This window comes from Argentina silus (assembly GCF_951799395.1).
Source record: "Argentina silus genome assembly, chromosome: 10".
In the NCBI taxonomy this organism is placed as follows: Eukaryota; Metazoa; Chordata; class Actinopteri; order Argentiniformes; family Argentinidae; genus Argentina; species Argentina silus.
The window spans coordinates 14,782,987-14,800,871 of NC_139664.1; the positions used below are offsets into that span (position 1 = coordinate 14,782,987).

The 17,885-nt window shown below is 40.6% G+C and overlaps 2 protein-coding genes across 2 annotated transcripts; one reads left to right on the forward strand and one right to left on the reverse strand.

Moving 5' to 3' along the window:
* Positions 1–836: 836 nt before the first annotated feature.
* On the reverse strand, positions 837–7,015 carry atp6v1c1a (ATPase H+ transporting V1 subunit C1a). The gene is made up of 13 exons (XM_083678466.1): positions 6,899–7,015; positions 5,857–6,032; positions 5,177–5,244; positions 4,223–4,308; positions 3,935–4,029; positions 3,645–3,736; positions 3,288–3,386; positions 3,115–3,183; positions 2,910–3,002; positions 2,493–2,586; positions 2,239–2,336; positions 1,879–2,005; positions 837–1,554 (listed from the first exon to the last, which is right to left on the reverse strand). The coding sequence occupies exons 2-13, from the start codon at positions 5,986–5,988 to the stop codon at positions 1,459–1,461; spliced, it is 1,149 nt and encodes a 382-aa protein (XP_083534592.1). The 5' UTR covers positions 5,989–6,032; positions 6,899–7,015; the 3' UTR covers positions 837–1,458.
* A 4,552-nt stretch (positions 7,016–11,567) lies between these two features.
* On the forward strand, positions 11,568–17,761 carry LOC310811515 (antizyme inhibitor 1-like). Its single transcript, XM_083679701.1, has 12 exons — positions 11,568–11,742; positions 12,613–12,735; positions 13,600–13,793; positions 13,909–14,082; positions 14,348–14,520; positions 14,736–14,870; positions 14,983–15,064; positions 15,188–15,262; positions 15,466–15,631; positions 15,790–15,905; positions 16,046–16,260; positions 16,408–17,761. The coding sequence occupies exons 3-12, from the start codon at positions 13,692–13,694 to the stop codon at positions 16,520–16,522; spliced, it is 1,353 nt and encodes a 450-aa protein (XP_083535827.1). The 5' UTR covers positions 11,568–11,742; positions 12,613–12,735; positions 13,600–13,691; the 3' UTR covers positions 16,523–17,761.
* The last annotated feature ends 124 nt before the right edge of the window (positions 17,762–17,885 follow it).

The window sequence follows — 17,885 nt, forward strand, 5'->3', positions numbered from 1 at the left end:
AAGTAAGTCATCCAACAAGCCTCGTAGATCAGTGATCTGGAGGCACTGATTCATAACCATAACATGAGGTTATGAATGAGACGTGACATGCTATGGATTAGAATTAGTTGAGTTTGTATTTCAAATCTGTATTTTTCAAATGTTGTTATAAACATTGAGGATAAAAACTGTTGAAAGGTAGCAAAAGCCAACATTATTATAAAACCAATATTCAAATGAACCCTAATAAACCAGCATGTATTTTCAGTTTGGACTATGCCTTATAACAAAGCTATGAAAAACATAGCATAAATAAACACTACTTGCTACTATTATAACATCTCTCAAATCCTATTAGAGGAATCATATCCATATTGGGATCCCCGCCTGTTCACAGGACAGTGTTTTCAGAAATCTAAGTGCATTCCTATTTCTCTAAACAGGAACTTCCCATAAATGCCCCCTGGCTCTACAGTAGAGGGTGCACATGACTCATGGAGCATGGCTCCTTCTATCCAGACCTATTGGACCATTACTGTCAATACATATTTCATTGAACCACAGTAGATGGCGATATTGCACCTTATTTTCAGTGCACACTACAAAGCCAGACAAATGAGAAGTTTCTTTCAATGTGAGCAATCTAAAAATCTTAAAATATAATTTTAGTTTGTTATCATAACCTAATTCCCAGCTTAGCATCAGGAAAACATAAAACAGCTGTCTTTGGTTGGAAAGGCCATGTTTCCTATGAATAAACTTGTGCTAGATCATGCCCCTATATGAGTGTATTTATGGTAAAAGTGCAGAAGAAATCATGGACAAACAAGCAGTTTTATTCATATTATTCATGTTTATTCATCCATGACATACACAATGTTTACACATACATATATATCTCTTTTAACATCAAATATACACAACATGAGACAACACACATATATTGCATCTTTGTAACACAAATTGTTGCCAAGGTGAACTAATACCTCAAAAACACGTACCAGATGTGCTTAGATGTGAGGGTAAAATACCAAACTGCCCACATACAAATATCTATGAATACCACTCAAAGATGTACAGTAGCTATCAATATGCACAACACAGAAGTGGAATGATTGAAAATATATTATTTTTCACATTAAATAAACCCAATCCATAAATAGAGATGTCATTCTTTTCAGCACATATTAGTCAAGTAAATACTTTTATTGTATTGTATATTGAAAAAAAATCTGTAAACAAAATTTTTAAAAATGACATCAAATTAGGTAATTGTTGTCCCCAGTTAGTTCACATGGCAGGAGCACTTCGGTGGCTTAAACCACAAAGAAAGAGCATGCAAAGCTGAGGGGGTCGAGGCAAGAGCATGTGCCATCTTGGGGAGGAGAGGACAGGGGAAAAGAATATGAGGAGAAAATGTACAGGAAAACAAAAGTTTAGTCTGCACTCAACATAAAGACAAAAGCAGGCGGTTCAACTCTATTTGAAGTCCAGCAGGTTGCAGTCAATCTTGTAGTAGACGTAGGGGTAGTATTCCTGCTGGCTAAGGTTCAGACCAGGGATGTCCATGGCAGTCTGGAAGACAGAGAAGATAGCACAACACATGGCCCATTTGCTTAGAAAAAGCATTCACGACTGCGATAACGGGGTTGTGAACTAGAGGCCAAACTTTATTTTGCTAATGTTCTCCAATGTTAAATATACAGCATAGCAATATGACACTAACAGCTTACAACAATCTTCAGCATTTTGGTAATCTTCGTAAGTGGTTAGAAAGAACTGGGAATGCACAGCTGTGCTGACTGCAATTAACCATGCTGTATGATTTGTTGAAGTTTTCTCAGCTTACTGGCTGAGCTAAATGACTAATGCAGAGAGAACAGTGGTTGTGGAACTCACATCCATAATGGCTGCCGCACTGCTGTCCAAGTGTTTGTACAGGTCATTCAGAACCTCCCTCAGCTTCTTCATGTTCTTCTTGTTGGGCTGCAGCAGCATGGCTTGGAAGTTCACAGGCAACCCATATCTGCAGGCACAAGACCAATACTGTACATCAATGGCAGTAACAGCACACTGTCACATTTTCAAAGTGAGCAAGCAGCTGTCAGGCAGATAGATACACAGAGATTATATCTGTATATACAGTACGGCTGTGTCTGGTGTCAGGTGATCTTTCCCCTCTCTCTCTCTCCACCACAAACAAAACAACAGGACAACATATGTTATTCAGTGATTACTGTAGGGACTGCATGATCATACCTTAAGACAGACTCCACAAAAACTCTTAGTGCCTTGATGTGAATCCATGCGATGAATGCCTCACTGAAGTTCACTTTCAGCCATCGGACAAGTGGCCCCTGCAGAGGGAAATTAAGACTTAGGGTTAGAGGCCAGAAGTTAAAATCCCCCCCCCGGATGTGGCTTTGCAATACATACATGTTTTATATGATTTCCTCTCCCCGACCCCGTCCACCCCGTCCACCCCCCCAATTCTGCCCTGCCACATCACTTACAAACTGTTTTTTCTTGTCTGTGGAGAGCCGTGTCATCTCCTCTTTGTCTGCTTTCATCTCCTCCTCGTTGTACTGGAAGTCCCTCACAGTGAACCTGAAACAAAACAAGATGACACCCCCCAAGAGGAGACTGAGATCAGCTTCAGCAAAGCACTGCTGGACTTACCAGAAACCTGTGCCTCCTACTAACACACATCGCTCAATGGATGGGGCCAAAATAATACACTTAACACACCACATGGCTGACTAATGACAGGTAACCACGTTTTTGAAGTTTTGAGGCTGTGATAGTACCACAATTAAAATTCTTAGTTCTTGATCAGATAAGGTCAATGGTAATTATTGGCACCTGCAGCATGTTCTGTGAGATGTGCGTATGTCTGTTATTCTCTAAGCAGTAGACAGGATGTCTCTTACTTGTTCTCTCTGGCTTTGTGTCTGAAGTCATCAATGGCCTTCCTAAAGAGGGTGACGCTGAACAGGCCACTGTCATGGTCCTCAAACAGCAGGCTACATCATCAACAAGTAGTAAACAGAGAGAAAAAGACATGTACAAAGATTTAAATAACATCATGACCAGCAAAACACATGCATTGAATACACTTACTTTGACTACACTTACTTTGTGGATCGGGGTACCACCATTTCAGCGAGTGTTTCATACTCTTTCTGCCAGTCAGCATAACCTGTCCTAGAAAGACCGGAATTGTTAGCAAAAGACACAAACATAAATGTGTTTCTTGTACAATGAAATGTCTAAAGTGAATTTTCAAGCAATTCAAAATCAATACTTACTTTGGTACAACCACCAGCATAGTGATCAGGTACTCAGAGTCAAGTACAAAGTCTTCCTTTTTGACAATGTCAGCTAGACTCCTCGTCAACAGGCTCCCCCTAATGACATAAAATATTATCGCAAACATGTGACAAACAACTAAACTGAGATATTTAAATCAAAATACCACTAATAAGGTTAATTGGGTCAAATAGGGTGTATAAATATGCTGAGCCATTAATCTTAAAAAGGGTTTACAGTATCAATATGTTGAAATAGGGTGTATCAATATTCAGAACCAATAGGCTACATACTGCAAAGGGCAAAACGGCAATGCTCTGAGTGAAGAAATGAGTGAGTAGAAGGACTTGACTCACGCATTCTTCCTCTCCAGATTCTGAAGGTTCCCCTTCAGGTTGTTGTAGGCTGATGCTCTGGCCTTCAGGTCATTGTCAATCTGAGTCACTTGCTGAAGACACAGAAGGGTCAAGGAATTAGGATCAGAATATGGCTCATGCAAAGATAGTGCGCTCAAAGTGCATCAACAGATTTACTAAAAGGTAGTAAGTAGAAGTGCAATAGGGTTAGGGTTACATGTCAGTTACAAAGAATCTGTTAAACTAGCTTGTTATGAATATTATCTACTGAGTGTGGGTGAAAGACTTACCTTAGATATGATTTCAGAGATGTTCTTCAGTGACTGTTTGATGGGGTACTTGGCCATGTCCCACTGAAACCTTGTGATGTAGGTGACGAGATCAACTATGATAGGAATCAAGAGTCACGTGAAGCCATTGTTATACAGGGAAAGAGTTTGGTTGTCATATTTATACGTTTTTGTTATTACACAATTTACTTCTGTTATAATTAATATCAACATTTGATACCATTCTCTAGCAACAGGTCAAAAGTGGAATTGCTGAATAAATTATCATGTGCACTGAGTAATAACCACCTCCATTGGCCAGCAGATTCTCCTGAACTTTGTCTCGGCTATCCTCCAGCACATCCGCCATGTACTGAGCCACCTTCTTCACCACACTGTGAACGGCCCAGAGACATTCAAAGAGTCAAGCCGAGTAAGCACCTCTCACATCAAAAGGATCACACAGTACTGATAGGGCGATTCATGACATACCATGTTTTCATATGACACTTTGGAGAAGACATCAAAGCAGTACGTAGTGGAGGCACTGATCAGGGTGCAGGAACTGCTTTTATATCTTCCATATTATATCCATATTCTACCTTAATATCTGTCTGCATTTCAGACACATTGCACTCATAGGCTCTGGTTGAAACCCCAAAGTTGAAGTTCTATAGAATATTCCCACCTAGTGAGTGATACAAGAATATCTGCATCTGTCTGAAAAAGCATTCTCAACCTCCTCCTCGTATTTTTACTGATGGGTTAAAAAATAAAAAAAAAGGCTGAAATTGCCTCATGAGGACTGGGTTGCTACAGTTGGCATTTCCCAGAGAGTCTGAATGTCTACAGAGGAACCAAGGCTCAGTCTGTGTGAGTTTTGGACATCAAGATTTCCAAAGATTATAAATAACCTCTTCAAACCACCAACCATAAGTCATCGGGTTTAAATATCACTGAGGAAAGAGATGCTGGTGTGTCACCAAACTGTAAATTGCTAACTTTAGTCTGTGGGCATGGTAGCCTCATGGCTGTGTGAAATTCCTCATTGTAAGAAGGTAAGGGGAGGGATTAGAGATTCTGACTGGACTAAATCCTCACAGGTTAGGCTCTTCAACAAGATGTGTTTATGTTGCTACACAATGGACAGGTTGTACTCAATACAAATGGTTATTAATAATGATTACACCAGTACTAATAGCTCTGTAGAAAGTACTGCTGTAGTAATCACGGTTGAGTGCTGGTTGGGACATTTCAGCGTACCTTTCAACAAATGAGTCCAGTTTGGCCAGCTCATCTGACAGCCCAACTAAGACATCTAGCGTTCCCACCTATTAATCAAAAGAAAAAAGGGAATGGAAAGTATATACAGTGTTCTGAGATTGTTTTCACAGTGACATCTGAGAGTTAGTCACCCAGCAGTGACATTCAGGGGCCCATGTGCTTAGGATGGCGCCACTTTTGTTGGGGCTCTTTCATGCGTTGCAAACAGTTCCAGGAGAACCTGCACCCCACGTGGCAGAGAGGTCAGTGGGGTGACTTCACCTCACGGCACAGGGAGTAATAATCAGTCTTCACTTCAAACAACTCTGGATGCTTTGCAGAAGCAAAGCTTAAAGGTACTCATTAATATGACATTATCATTCACAGCAACAATAAAGAAACTAAATAAAAAACAACTGTCACGACAACCACTATTGGCTCTTACCATTACCAATGTGGTCATGCCTGAAGAAGGGGTGCAAATAGGGAGAGAGCAGCTATTGCCTGTCGCAGCAGATTTTAATTTTGTTAAGCAGAAAGTAGCCCCACTGTGTATGATGATGCCATATCTCTGAGTTTACTTTTAATTACCAAAAATCATACAACAGACAGGCATTTCTCAAGTACTGTAACATAGGGAAGGAGATGGTAGATGGTAATTTTGCAGTTATAAGGCCAACCTTGAGGTCTGGGATGTTGAACTTGTTGTTGGTGGAGAGATTGTTGGTGCGAGTGGTGGCCACCATCATCTTGTCCCATGTCTGCTGACAGGTCTTCTCTCCAGGTGCTGAGATCAACCAGAACTCTGTCATGGCTACTAACTGCTTACTAGCTCAGCTCTGAATCAAGGGTGGTACTATAAGACAAAAAAAAATTACATTTCTATTTGAAAATGCTTAATTGTCTGTTCATCTTCAGTTTGTCAAACAGAAACTCAGTTATTCTATCATTCTTGGAGTGCATCTCTGCATTTACTATTAATGTGGCCTTCTCTCCTCATCGTCCTCATTCTGCAATCTGCAGTAATGTATAGGACTGGAGAGGTCAAGCAAAATCCTGATAGTGGTTTCAAACTAGTGACGCTAAATGAGAGAGAGAAACCATCACTACATATTACTAAGCATCAACTCTAGCTCTGATCTGTACTGGAACTAGCAAACGTACTTTATCTTTCATGACTCGCAAGCATGATATATCATATACATCACGCCACAACTATTACTTAACATTCAGCCGACCCTGATAGAGACTGACGTATCTACCTAGACAAAATCGACCTCATTTACGACACAGAACTGGCTGGATGGATAGCTAGATAGCTAGCTAGCTGTTTATGACACACACCAAAAACATATCACTGCAAGTGATCAGCTGATCAAGTCTTAAGTCATTTGACTTGCCTGCTGTCTGTCTTTGTAGCCAAAAATCGCATCAACAAGCTTAAGTTCTGTATAATATCTGACATGTTATCTATCACTGGCTGTAGACATGATAAGTAAAAGTCTGTAGAGGAGACTTTGGCTACTGTCGCTTATCAACATTATCTTCCAGCTTGCCAGCTAGCTTCATATGCTAACGTAAGTTACCTGCTAAAACGAGCTAACTGGCTGTCCCCATCATCAGCAAGCATAGCTACAGCTATATTTGATAGAGCATCAGAATTAGCTGGCTACAGGCTAGCTAGGTAAACAACATACCAGTGACATTTATCAGATTTCTTACCTGAGTTCAAATGAGAACAATATCTCAATATACAAATCAATTGTACTAGTGTGCAATTGCTATGGTTAAATCTTCATAGTGTCTTTCACAGCATCATATACTCAAAGTCAGGTGATGAGATGAGGAACAGGAAGATCTCTTTCGAGGGGGATGGTAGTAGCAAAGTGGTAGCTTGCTCATCGAAAAAAAGACCAACGACCTCAGCTGGCATGGAAGATGTACTACAGAATATGTTTAGCCAACAAGGGAAAACATTGACAAAGGGGCAACATTGCACACCTTTCTTAAAAGTACAGAGTGCAAAGTAAATACGTAACTTGCTAGAAGTTAATAATTTGACAAAGTGGTATTAGCAAAAAGAAGTAAGTGCCATTGTTGAGGACAATTCAATTGGATGAACTGGAATTCCTGTACAACGATTGAAAAGTGACATTTATTTTCACTGTTTTCACTTGACTTATTTAAATGATACAAAATCTATTGCACAAGGTATCTCAGAATGTTTACATTCTGCAGTTAAATGAGGTATGGACTTTAATATGGAATTGACTCCAATGGTTTGGGTAGAAGCTATAATTTCAAGACATGAGGACAAGAACACAGACAATCTTGAATGCCAAGTCAGCTTGAGCTTATGAGGTATTGACTTTCTAAATTTGGACAGGGGTCCAGTTTCCTGACTTTGGGTGTCTCCAGCTCAGAATTCAAGGAAAACCCCACAAAGGGATATGTTTATAGTTCAGTAGGTCTGGGGCGCATTGTTTGGGATACAATGCCTGGTCTGGCTGGAGCCGACCCCACAGATCAAACGACAGGGTGGGTTTGCCCACTGTTGGACACAGGCCAGTCTGCAGGGACATGTCTGGGCACGCGCACTGTAATCATTCATTGAGGCTAAAGACTGGGACAGCACCAATCTAGGGAAAGGCATTTCCTCAACAAAAACTGCCTTATGCAGGGGTCAGGGTAGTGTCCTGAAAAATCTCTGTATGAAGGACATTAATCAGTTCAAAACTGGGTTTCAACAGGCATCCATGTTTTAGGCCTTTGCTTTTTTCATCAAATGGAGATTCAAATAATGTATCATATAGGCTACACAGTTCTACTGTACCTTTCAAGATTTACAGTGCCTGCAAGAATGGTCAAGAAGCTGCATGAAGCTACTCCTCTTCTTGCATCCTAAAATGTCTTGAGATGTTCCCTTTTCAATTGTGTTTGATAAGCATGATCTCTTTATCAAAAACATAACACAAAATTAAGAGTTTTTATTCTATTTTGCTCACGTGTTTTCCCAGGTCTGAGCTCCCTCTAGTCCTCCTGCTTTGTATACAGTGTCTTACCTGTACATATCACATGTTTGAACTTTACCCATGGGCTTGGTGATAGTGATTTCTCACTCACCTCTGTGACGCTGACATATCAGTACCACATGAGATGATTTCACTGATACTGTGAATCACTGCTGTATAAGTACACAAAACAAAATGCATACACAAGTAGAAAATGTCTGACAGTTTATTTAATTTCAATCAAAGATTAAACATGTTCTATTCACTAAGCTGTTTAGGTCCTCTAACATGATTGTCCATAGGCCATTGTATGCTCTTAAACATTTCTTCTGAGAGCAACTTTTTGACAATACAGTAATCAATTTGGACAGTCTAGGCAGAAAGAGGATGGCAGGTTATAAAAGGGTAATAGTTTGAGATAAGTATTAGCCTATTGTGTTGTAGATTGGATCTATTTGGCAACCACTTTGCTATCCTTGTTACAAGGACATGTCTTTGGAACGCTTCAGTCCAGAATCATAGATAAATGAATTCCAAAAAATATTAGAGACTAAAACACTTGTTTTTTCTTGATAAGTTCAGTTTTCAAGGTGTTTAAACTCAGAGCTGTAAATCAATCAATATGCATAATATTTTGTTGTTTTTTAGACAATCATATTAATTGTCCTATATAAAGAAAAAATCACATTTTGAAATGCGTCCACATTTTTGAATGGCAGCGGATTATTTTGAGTTATTAATAATTATAAATATTAGGAAATGATATGAACTGCAATTTACCTTTACTATGAGCAGTTATGCCTGCCTGCAAAATTCAGTGCTTTAGTTGAATGCATGCAACCAGTAGCTTTTATTTGACCCTGCTCAACATTCAGCTCAGAGAAAAGGTCTGTTTAGAGTTCTTTTACTTCGCAACATTCTTTGGCAAATGTGAGAAGGCTAGGGCAACATGATATAACTCAGAGCATTAACAACAAGTACGACATCAAGGCCCATTGCATAAAACCAAGACAAAAGGTTGATTATATATTCTAGGATCGACCCACTCCCACCTCCCCATACCTCCACCATACAGTAAATAGTGGAGTCACTCTTCACCTAATCACTAATGTAAGAAGACACGTGTGAATGTCATCATATACTTTATCTATTAGCAGAGAAAAAAGATGTCTTTTCAAAATGGCATATTATGTATACTGTTCTCTACAACACCTGAGTTGAACTGGTGTTGAAACTTGTCATGATTTGTCATGGACTGTATTAACTGATTATCAGTAAAGACAGATTTGTCCCGTTTCCCTGTAGGGGAATGTTGGTTCATTCCATGTAACAGTAGGCTATTTGTTTTCTTACCACAGGGCTGTTGGTCAGACTAACTGGGTATGTAATCTACATAGGCTTGAGTGGGGCAGTGTTTTGATGTAATATGGTGTTTGCAAATGAGAATTCCTGTTGCACAATGCAGGCACTGGAGTGTTTTCACTCACAGTGGGCGGTACACACGACTCAACGGCGAGCGCTCAGTAGCTGTGGCTATTATGATCTAAACAATGGAAATCAAAAATCATGTTTTACTGGAAGCCACTTTAGATTCTATGTGTGATTAGACTCCATACATACTCTCATTTACAGTCTGAGGGGGGAAAAGACACAAAACTCGGAACAGCTTTTGTGTTGTGGTCCAGAGGAGAAATTGACAATAGCCTAAGCAATAATTTTGTGCGAGTAAAATAAACAAAAACATATTGATGTGTATTTTTCCCTTGCCTTTACCCATAGTTCACCTGACATTGTGAATGAGTTTACACTTACAGTATCTTCAGTCACAGCCTGAGATAAACAATTAACTTCTGGTTTTGGACTTTGCACATACAGTTAGCCTTCATCTGTTTATACTACATATTTCATGAAATAGGGGATGCGGTATAAGGCTAGGCTGTCTAACTCCATCATTTCTATGGATCTTCTCCATCTACATTTTCAAACACATGGCCAATTGAGAGTCAATTGAGCATTGTTCTAATCTCTAAAGTATAAATCCAGGCATGTTTTGTTGGTACAACACTGCATATGTTGGACATTGTTACAGTTTGTTTGAATTGGAATACAATAAACAGTGCCTGTCTATTCTGTAAAACATTTCTCAAAATTATTTTTTACTGGTAACATTGTGCAGGATTACCCACAAAATACTTGAGTTGTCATTATCCATTGTTCCCCCTGGAACAATGCCTCAACACATCTTCAGAACATCCAGTACTGCGGACATTGCTGGACGTTGGACTGGACATCAACTAGTCAGCAGAAAACAAGTGTCTCTGTGTAGTAAAACAAGGTAGATAATCCAAGGCTTCAAGATGAGAAAACGTAAGGTGAACATTGACAGTATGTTTTCCCAAAAAATTCTAGAAATAATATGTTGTTAGAGAGATATTAATTGATTCATTGATAGACAGGTTACCACTCTGTCAATGTTTGCATAATCTCAGCCTTCACCACAATGCTCTTTGGTTGATGTGTGCACAGCTAGAGCATCATATATTTGGGGTCATTCAATTTGCATTTACAAAGTTATAGCGTTACTATAAACTATAGGTATAAAGGCACCCAATTACACCCAATTATTATTGATGTTACAGGCAGATTACTGTTTTGGTGTGTCAAACCACTGCACCGACCATTGAAAATGGTTGGTTCCAAAGTTTTTCAAAGTAGGATTAGACCCTCCTCCACCAATAGATGGCAAGAAAGGAGACATGCAAATAATTGTCTGGAAAATATTCATCCTTGCGTCCAAGTCCTCAGTCGTCAGAGGGTAGCAAAACTTCACGAACTCGACAGGGGCAAGGACGTGATGAAAATCAAGAATTTGATATTTTAAAACACATGAAATGTACTCTTAAGCGCTTAAAGTTTGACAAATGCGCCATTCCCAGAATACACGACTGGAGTTCCAGTGAGAATTGCCGGACAGTATAATTCTAATTTTGAGGTTTTGCCGTGGGAGAAAGATGAAGACGTAAGTAATAACTAAGGTAATAATAGGAACTGGTATTCATAGACATTTTACAAAAAAAGTATGTGTTTTATGTCTTCAAATTATTTAGCTATAGTTTAAGATAATTTATCATTTATTATATGTAGCCTGCATTTGACTCAGTAGAGTCAACGGCGCTTATGATAGGCTGTCATGATAAAATATACTAAACATTGATAGAATGCATGAAATGTTCGAAAAGGTATTCTCTAATCTACTTTCTGCTGTGGAATAAACCTACATATGTCTCGCTTTCACTGCCGTTTGCTTTGACAGCTCGAAACCCCGCCCCCTTCTCCTGTCATTTCGCATGCCCCTTTTCTTCTTTCTGTCTCCTCTCTCAACCTCGACAGTTTCGCGCTGCGTATAGCTTTGAAAGGGCTCGGCCAGCCACACATTTCCTCTACAACATCGGCGTTCATGGCCTTTTTGTTTTCCTCTTTGAGTACCATCACTTTTTAAAAATTCCGCCTAAAAGGAAAAAACGATCTACCCCAAAAATTGGGTTTTTATCTTACGTAAGTAGTTAGCGAGCTATGTATGCTAATGTTAGCCTTTTTACGATATAGGAACTAGCAAGCTAGCTAATGTCATTGGCTATAAATGGGAAGGGAACGGCTAGCTAGTTAGTTCGGATAAGGAGCTCCTTCTTGTCAAATGTGTGTTTACAAATAACGCTAGCTAGCTAGTTATCTTACTATAGATACATATATATAGCATATGAAAGTGATAGACAATCAAGCTAACGTGCTAGCTACGATTGCTTGAAATGTTGTCAGGGTGACGTTAGCTAGCAAGCTAACAAATCCTAGCCAGTATGGTGGTGGTGGTTGAGGATACAGCTTTTGTATGACATTTTGCCATAGCTATAACTGATAACTTGTACGAGGCATAGGAGCCTATGCGTGGAACTTGATTTTCTGTAGAAGTTAACGTTTGTTTGCTATTGAATTAAAGTAAAGTAATTCATCGGCCAGTGATATGTACTGTAAGATATAGTTACTTTAATAGGCAATATACATGGGACCTGTCACACTGGTAACGTCTGCTGAGTTGGCATTCGAGGCTGGCTAACGTTAATCATAGCAGCATGTTTTGTTTGAGATGTTATTACTTTGAAAACACTAACGTTGGTACTGATCTAAATTCATGAAATGTAGCTATTTTATAACTTGACAAGTTATGATTTGTGAATGATTTATTTAGGGCCCCTTAGAGATGACGCCTGTTTTAGAAATGCCAAATGGAGGAAAAAAAAACACGTCTTAACTACACGTTTGTATATAGCTAACAAATGTCATGTATTTTCGTTTCACACTTCATTTGGTTTCCTCCGAATTTTACCTCGGTCATTCCTCTGAACTCATGAGTTATTGTGTTCTGTGCAGGTGTACAACAACTACCCAGTGGGCATAGGGGCGGCTCTCTACCGAGAGCCGTTCGACTTCAACGCCGAGCCACCTTGGGATCCTAGCTGATAGTGGGACAGATCCATCTGCGGACTTGTCCATGTGAGTTGGATACAAATGTGGTACAGTTCAGCATTTTCAAGTTGCAGAAAAGCTTTTGTTAATTAAACAATAAGACATGTTTGTCATTTGTCTTGGTTTGACTGTGACATTGTCTTGAGACCCTAAGATTGCTGAGATGTTTTAGCCATGACTCAGCTAGAAATGATTGTGCTAGTTTCTTAGAGGCAGTTTCTAGCTTGCTGTCACAGAGCTGTGTCTGAGTTTAGAACTGTCAACGAAGCTCCAACAGTAGTGTTCTGCAGAGAGAAAGCGCTGGCTGCACCCCTCTGTACCCACTGCTGTCAGAAATGTCAGTAGTGGTAGTCATTTAATTTAATTTCATGTAGATTATCCAGACATATTGTCTCCCTGTTGCACCTTACAGTGCACATCTAGGTTAGACCAACTTGGTCACAATGCCCCAATGACACATTGTTTAACATTATCGAAAGTAGAGATCTGACACCCATGCCGCTGGTATTGTACCCCACTAATGCCATCAAAAGAAACCTTTATGGGTCACTGCCAGCGGGATTAATCATAATTGTTGGGAGTAATTGATGGTAAAGTAAACGAACTCCCTGCCCCAGTGTTCTTGTTTTCACAGTGGCTGTGCAGACATTCAGAGCTCCTCTATGCAGCCCCATAACGTGATGCCCACCATGGCTTCTGATTGGCTACTCTCAGAAATAGCTTGGTTCACAGGGAATGCCATTCTAAAGGCTTTTGGAAATATTTTGAGAACAGCCTTATGTTGAAGAATTCACAAATATATATATATTGCTCCCTTGTAAGGCTTAAATGAAGAAGAAGAAAAAAAATCTGGCACGAATTGTAAGTGTCCTCTTTTCATTTATTTTCCAGTTTGTTGCATACATCTAGGACCCAGGGGCTCAGAGACCACTTCAGACAGGCAACATTCTTTATGATTGTCGGATTAGCAGAGAACGGATGAGATGAAAGGACTAACTGATGAACCAAATTACTCCATCGCTCTGCTGGAGGGAGCCGCAGCACTCAGCGATGTGATTGATAATCATATTTATGAACAAACGCTGGTAAGTTCGAGAAGGGCATGTGAAGCCTTGAAATGCTTTCTTTGCTTACTTGACTATTACACTGTACATCATGCCATTCAAGACAACTCAAAACTTATTTTTGTTTCTCCTTCAGGCTGAGAAGAATGTGTTTTTCGTGGCAGACTTGGGGATCATAATGAGACAGCATGTTCGCTGGCGAACCCACATGTCCCAGATCCGACCCTTCTATACTGTCAAATGCAACAGCAGCCCGGCTGTCATCGAAATCCTAGCTGCCCTCGGCACTGGCTTCATCTGCACCAACAAGGTCTGCACCCTCCCTCTAAAAACACTGCGATAACATTCATCCAACCTTTCCACAGGTTTTAAGCAAATACAGGTTCTACAGGTTCAAGTGCTGTCCCTATAGATGACATCAGTTACACTTCTTTATCTGTTTGAATTCACTTTAAAAATACCCTACTTAATCGGCCATGAAATTGAACATAGCGCCATCTAGTGGAGGCATGTGTAATTTGCGGCCACATTGCATGCCAGGATTCGTTCATCAAAACAAATGTATCGTTTTCCAGCTGGAGTTGGAGCTTGTGCAGGGCTATGGCATTCCCTCTGAAGATATCGTCTATAGCGGTGTGTGCAAACAGCTGTCCCAGATAAAGTATGCTGCCATGAACGGTATTGATCTCCTGGTATGTGACAACGAAGCGGAGCTACGCAAGATTGCCCGCTGTCACCCCAGTGCCAAGTAAGCATCCCTGTAGAGCCGAGAGTCGTCACTTCTCACTTTCAACTTGACAAACTCAACACAGTCAACAACAACAAAAAATCCATCCTATTTTGCTCTGTGTAATACTGTTAGAATGATTTTAGGAAGTGGCTTCTCCAACCGTCTTCCTGTCTTTAGTAGGAGTGTTAGTCTTGTTGTTTCAGCCTAACATATTTTCCTGTCTCTCTGGTCAGGCTGCTGCTGCAGGTGGCCACAGAGGCTTTCGGCCAGGGGGAGGAGATGAGCATGACGTTCGGCTCCACCCTGAAGGACTGTAGACACCTGCTGGAGCGTGCCAAGGAGCTGGGTGTCCAGGTGGTGGGGGTCAGGTGAGTCTTACGATGCCATCATCATCAGCATTGCCTCAGAGTGATGGATGGATGGATGGATGGATGGATGGATCAATGAACCAATTTGTATTGTATTACTGTCCCCACCCAGGTTCCACATCCCCTGCTCCTGTGAGGACCCCCAGGCCTATAGCCACGCAGTCTCTGATGCTCGCTGTGTCTTTGATATGGGGGTGAGTTAGAGTTGTGTGTAGAGTTTGTATGTACATGTGTGAGGAGGCGGGAGACATCAAGAAACATTGACCACTCTCCTGTGTTGACATGAAATTAACATGTATTTGTTCATTTTATTTCAGGAGGATATGGGCTTCAGTATGAAGATCCTGGATATTGGAGGTGGCTTTTGTGGCTCAGAGATTCAGCTAAAACAGGTCATTATGTGTGTCTGTGCTGGTTACATAATGCTGAATGGATTACTGCAGGGCTATTAAATGGTCCAGTGGACACATGCCTGTTCCCGCTTCTGACATTGTACTTGCACTAGTGATGTATTATCATTATTATAGATGAATGCCTCTTAGGCTCAAGGCACTGATGGAAAGTTTGTTGAATGTGAATTTTCTCCTTGGCACAGATTAACAGTGCAATCAAGCCGCTGGTGGACCTGTACTTTCCCCCTTCGTCTGGTGTCTCCATCATGGCTGAGCCAGGCAGTTACTTTGTCTCTTCCTCCTTCACTCTGGCTGTCAACATCATCGCCAAGGACGTAGTGGCCCGGGATCGTCAGGATCAGTCACATGGTCAGTGGCATGTTTGTTTCTGTTTTTCTGTTTTAGTGGCATCTACCTGTCTCTCTTTCTGGCATGTGTTGAATCTCGTTTTAGACAGATCCTGATCTTTTCACGTTGTGTTTCCCTTTCTCTCATCACACTGTCTTGTCCGCCATTTGTCTCCACAGGTGAACCGTCTCCAAACGACGAGCCAGAGTTCTTGTACTACATGAATGACGGGGTGTACGGATCCTTCGCCAGCAAGCTGACCGAACATGTGATTCCGGCCCCGTCTGTGCACAGGGTGAGTAGGGTTTCAGCTAGATGACAGCTATATATCGCCATTCGTCTCAATTCGGTAAACAAGTAGAAATTCAATTAAATCCCAATTTCACATCTGAAAAGTGCCTTAAATAGTGTCTTGATCTCTTGTCACTGTGTCAGAGCCCGGTGTTGGAGGAGCCAGTGTTTGCCAGTAGGCTGTGGGGGCCGTCAGGTGATGACCTGGACCAGGTGGTGGAGCAGTGTCTGCTGCCTGAGCTGAGTGTGGGAGACTGGCTCATCTTCAACAACGCTGGGGCCTTCAGCCTGGGCCAGCCGTCCACCTTCACTGACACAGCCAAACCGCCCGTCTACTACATGATCTCTGCTGGCGACTGGTGAGAAACAGATGTTACTGTAGGTGTCGTATGAAATGAGGAGACTTATGTGAAGGACTATTTAACTATAGTCGCTAGCCATTTTCTTTTTGTTTTTCTGTATTGTTTGGTCTTCAAAATGCTCAACAGACTTTGTGTTGTTAACAGGTTTGATATGCAGGATGCTGGTATCACCCAGGACATCACCATGAAGAACTTCTCTCTGGTCCCGTATTTCCTCCACTCCAGCCACTCCGAGGGTGCCCTATCTATCCCAGCTTAATGTAACACCAGCAAGGCTGCAACCCCCTAGTTTCTGCTGACCTCAACTGGTCAACATTCCAATGGGAAGGACTGAATGGCGCTGACAGCTTTTTCAATTTTCTAATAAATTGATTGTGTTTTGCTGGGACCAGGCTGAATTGATGGCAAGCCTACAGTACAGTATGTTGTTGAATCTGAAGTTATTCCTCCCCACATGAGTAACATTGTATGCAACAAAATGGATGATTCTATAGAGATGGAATCCCATCTCTGGGTATCTCTACCTGTTACAGTTTACACAAAGTACAATTCATTAAAATTCATATTTGAAACATGTATTACTGTACTGTATATACAGTACCTCAAACGTATCTCAAATTCCTGTTGCCAGTCTTGTAATTTAATTGTCTTTCCAAAGTGGAGCAACTTTTTATTTAAACAACCCCATTTTAAGATGATTTTGGATGCTTTGCAAAACAATATTGTATGTATATTTATGGTTTTATTGTTTATTGTAGTTTGTTGTGCTATGAAAATCTGATCCCCCTTGCATTAATGATCAGTCAGTATTTAAAAATACAGCACAGTGCTTCAGCTCAGATGAAAGTGCAATACATTTGACTCAGAGGCAATGTGGGGGCAAGCCATAGAATTAGTACTACTAATTCTATTTTCTTTCATAAAAGCATCACCATGGATCTCATTCAGAGTGGGGCCTCCAAGGGATTTTATTGGCTGGCTCTCAAACTGTCTGGCCGGTGGTTGAGGGCTCAGTGTTACCTAGTTGGCTGGTGATTCTGTGTGTTTTCTCTAATGCTGAGTGCTGCCTAGCGCCCAGAGTGAATGACTGACAGGTGGTTGCTGTATCTCGTAGCAAACAGCTTTAGACAGAAAGTGCTGGAGATTGACATGGAAGGGGGCCTTTTCTTCATTTGAAGGGACTGTCTGCTCTGTGAAAAGAACACGTACCTTGCTACTCTCATTTACTAAATATCATGTTACCTCTTATTGCTACCTTGGTCAAACTTTTCTCATAATGCAACATTTGTGATAATGTTTGTTTAAAAAGGAACTATTCTCTCCTTTACATGTCTCCCTGGAAGAAACGCACAAGGTCTGTGAATTTGTCTGCCATTTTGTCTAAAGCACGATAATGGGCTATTGCCTATTATTTACTTTCAATTGTGCTTGTTGAGGTTATCAAAGTCATTAATATAAAATCCCTCTGACTGAATCTTTTTGTGTACGTGTTTTCCTTTTTGATAAAACATGATCTTTAGTTTACTGAAAACATGTTGTTTTGCTTGTATTTTGGAGAATTAAACAATGCAATAACACTCAAGTCATCTACAGTTCTGTCACCTGAATTTAATTGATATTCT